Source organism: Oncorhynchus mykiss, chromosome 16 (assembly GCF_057628025.1).
Source record: "Oncorhynchus mykiss isolate SJ-2025 chromosome 16, ASM5762802v1, whole genome shotgun sequence".
NCBI classification, from domain to species: domain Eukaryota; kingdom Metazoa; phylum Chordata; class Actinopteri; order Salmoniformes; family Salmonidae; genus Oncorhynchus; species Oncorhynchus mykiss.
In genome coordinates this window covers 76,642,501-76,645,000 of record NC_143037.1, presented here as the reverse complement: position 1 = coordinate 76,645,000, position 2,500 = coordinate 76,642,501, and the positions used below count along the sequence as shown (strand labels likewise).

Below are 2,500 nucleotides of genomic sequence, written 5' to 3'. Positions count from 1 at the left end.
TACTATACTACAATATATTATATTGTACTATATTATACGATACTATACTACAATATATTATACTATACTACAATATATTATACTATACTATACGATACTATACTACAATATATTATACTATACTATATTATACGATACTATACTACAATATATTATACTATATTGTACTATACTATACAAAACTACAATATATTATACTATACTATATTATATGACACTATACTATATTATATGCTACTGTACTATATTAAACGATACTATACTATTCTAAACTACAATATATTATACTCTACTATAGTATATGGTACTATACTGTATTGTACTACATTACACAATACTATACTATATTATACTATACTACAATGTATTATACTATACTATATTGTACTATACTATGTTATATGGTACTATACTATATTGTATGACACTATTATATGGTACTATACTATATTAAACCATACTATACTATTCTAAACTACAATATACTATATTATAATGTATTACACTATACTACAGTGTATTATACTATACTATATTGTACTATACTATATTATATGATACTATACTATATTATATGATACTATACTATATTATATGATACTATACTATCTACCCTGATGAAGACAGCTTGGCTGTCGAAACGTTGGTAATTAAATTATTGCATCTGAGCTCCTAGAGGTGTGCGGCTCTCTTTTATTTTATTTTCCAGTTTTCTACTCCGCTAGCCAGCACCTCGTCTTAACAGGTGTGCGTTTCTTTTTCTTCTAGACTATACTATCTATAACATACTATTTGTTGTGTTCTTCAGGGCCAGTACTGTGATACGTGCGCCATAGGGGACAGTGACAGAGCACATCCCATCACCAATGCCATCGACGGGACAGAGCGGTGGTGGCAGAGCCCTCCTCTCTCCCGCAGCACTGAGTTCAACCAGGTCAACGTCACCTTGGACCTGGGACAGGTAGGACTTTATACGTTGCATGTATATACACAGACACACAGACACACACACACACACACACACACACACACACACACACACACACACACACACACACACACACACACACACCCTGTACGGACCTGTGACAGGTAGGACTCTCTGCAGCTCAACACTAGGTCGGTCGTAGCTACTGTACATCTGACTTTGTGATCAGAGTTTACACCTGTTGCACCAACCAAAGACAAGACTAGTCGTGGCTAAATCCACTTCATAATGATGGTTGCTATGCGGCGCCCGTCACTAAGCTGTTGCTTGGCAGCGCCCCGGGTTACCATCCTCCTGGCAGTTGTAAACATGGCAACGCGTGTCGCTTCGTCTATCTCTTCCCGTAAGCCCATCACTAAGCATGCGCTGTTTTCTGAACCACTACTGGATGGATACATAGAGAACTACCGTGGGAATAAATATCACTGACTGAATAAAATATTGGAATAAAGTGAGCTAATGCCGTTGAAAGGAAGTATCATATTGTTTGTTTACTGAAACTGCCCATGAAGGTATCCGACCGTTAATAACCTCTTGGGGCTAGGGGGCAGAATTTTCACTTTTGGATAAATAGCGTGCCCAATTTCAACTTCCTGCTTCTCATGCCAAGAATATAAGATATGCATATGATTCATAGATTTGGATAGAAAACACTCTGAAGTTTCTAAAACTGTTTGAATCATGTCGGTGAGTATAACAGAACTTATGTAGCAGGCAAAACCCCGAGGACTAACTGTTCAGATTTTTTTGTTTTTGTTGCCTCTCTCTGTTCCCTGACTTGTTATTGCCAAGGGATATTTCTTAGGAACCTGTTTGCAGGTCCACTGGGTGTCACCAGTCTTTGGAATTTGGTTGAGGTTATTCCTTTGTGAAATGAAGAAGTAGGCCAACTCGGAACTGGGGACACTTTTGTGAGCAGCGCTGGTTTGTCTTCTTTCCTGTATTGAACACAGATTGCCCCGTCTACAATTTGATCGATTATTAACGTTTAAAAATACCTAAAGTTGTATTACAAAAGTAGTTTGGGGGGGGGGGGGGGGGGGGGGTTTAACATCAGCCTGGGAAATGTTAGTTTTGTTGAGGTGAATGTTCATCGTCATTAGTCTGGTTGGTTCTTCCATTAGCAGGGCTGATCACAACATTTTGTTGGCATGTTGTGGAGCTTCGTGGATTATTTTTCTACTCCGAAAAGCCAGTGACGTGTCTAATTATCAATCGATGAGATGTTTCACAAAAAAAAAAAAAAGTCTAAGCATATCATCTTGCTATTGATTCCAGCGCGTCTAGGAAACTCCAAAAGGCCACGGATGTTTTTGAAATATGAACAGGAAACTCCCATCCTTTTGAAAATATATTTTCTGTGCGTATCTGGATGAATGACAGTCCCAATTGAACACCCTACGCCTGCTCCCTACTAGTATCCAGACGTAGCTCATAGCAGGAAGGGCTCCCAGGTGGTGCAACAGGTATCATTTCTAGGTCAGAGTTACGACCCACTGATGCAACAGGTGT

General features: G+C 38.5%; 1 protein-coding gene across 3 annotated transcripts in view; it reads left to right on the top strand.

The window, feature by feature from the left end:
- The window catches only part of lama5 (laminin, alpha 5), a 280,241-nt gene that overhangs the window by 9,659 nt on the left and 268,082 nt on the right, over positions 1-2,500 (top strand). For all 3 annotated transcript variants that reach the window (XM_036947797.2, XM_090204017.1, XM_090204018.1), the window contains exon 2: positions 809-961. In XM_036947797.2, coding sequence (XP_036803692.2) covers positions 809-961 — 153 coding nt within the window. The remainder of the gene's footprint in view (positions 1-808; positions 962-2,500) is intronic.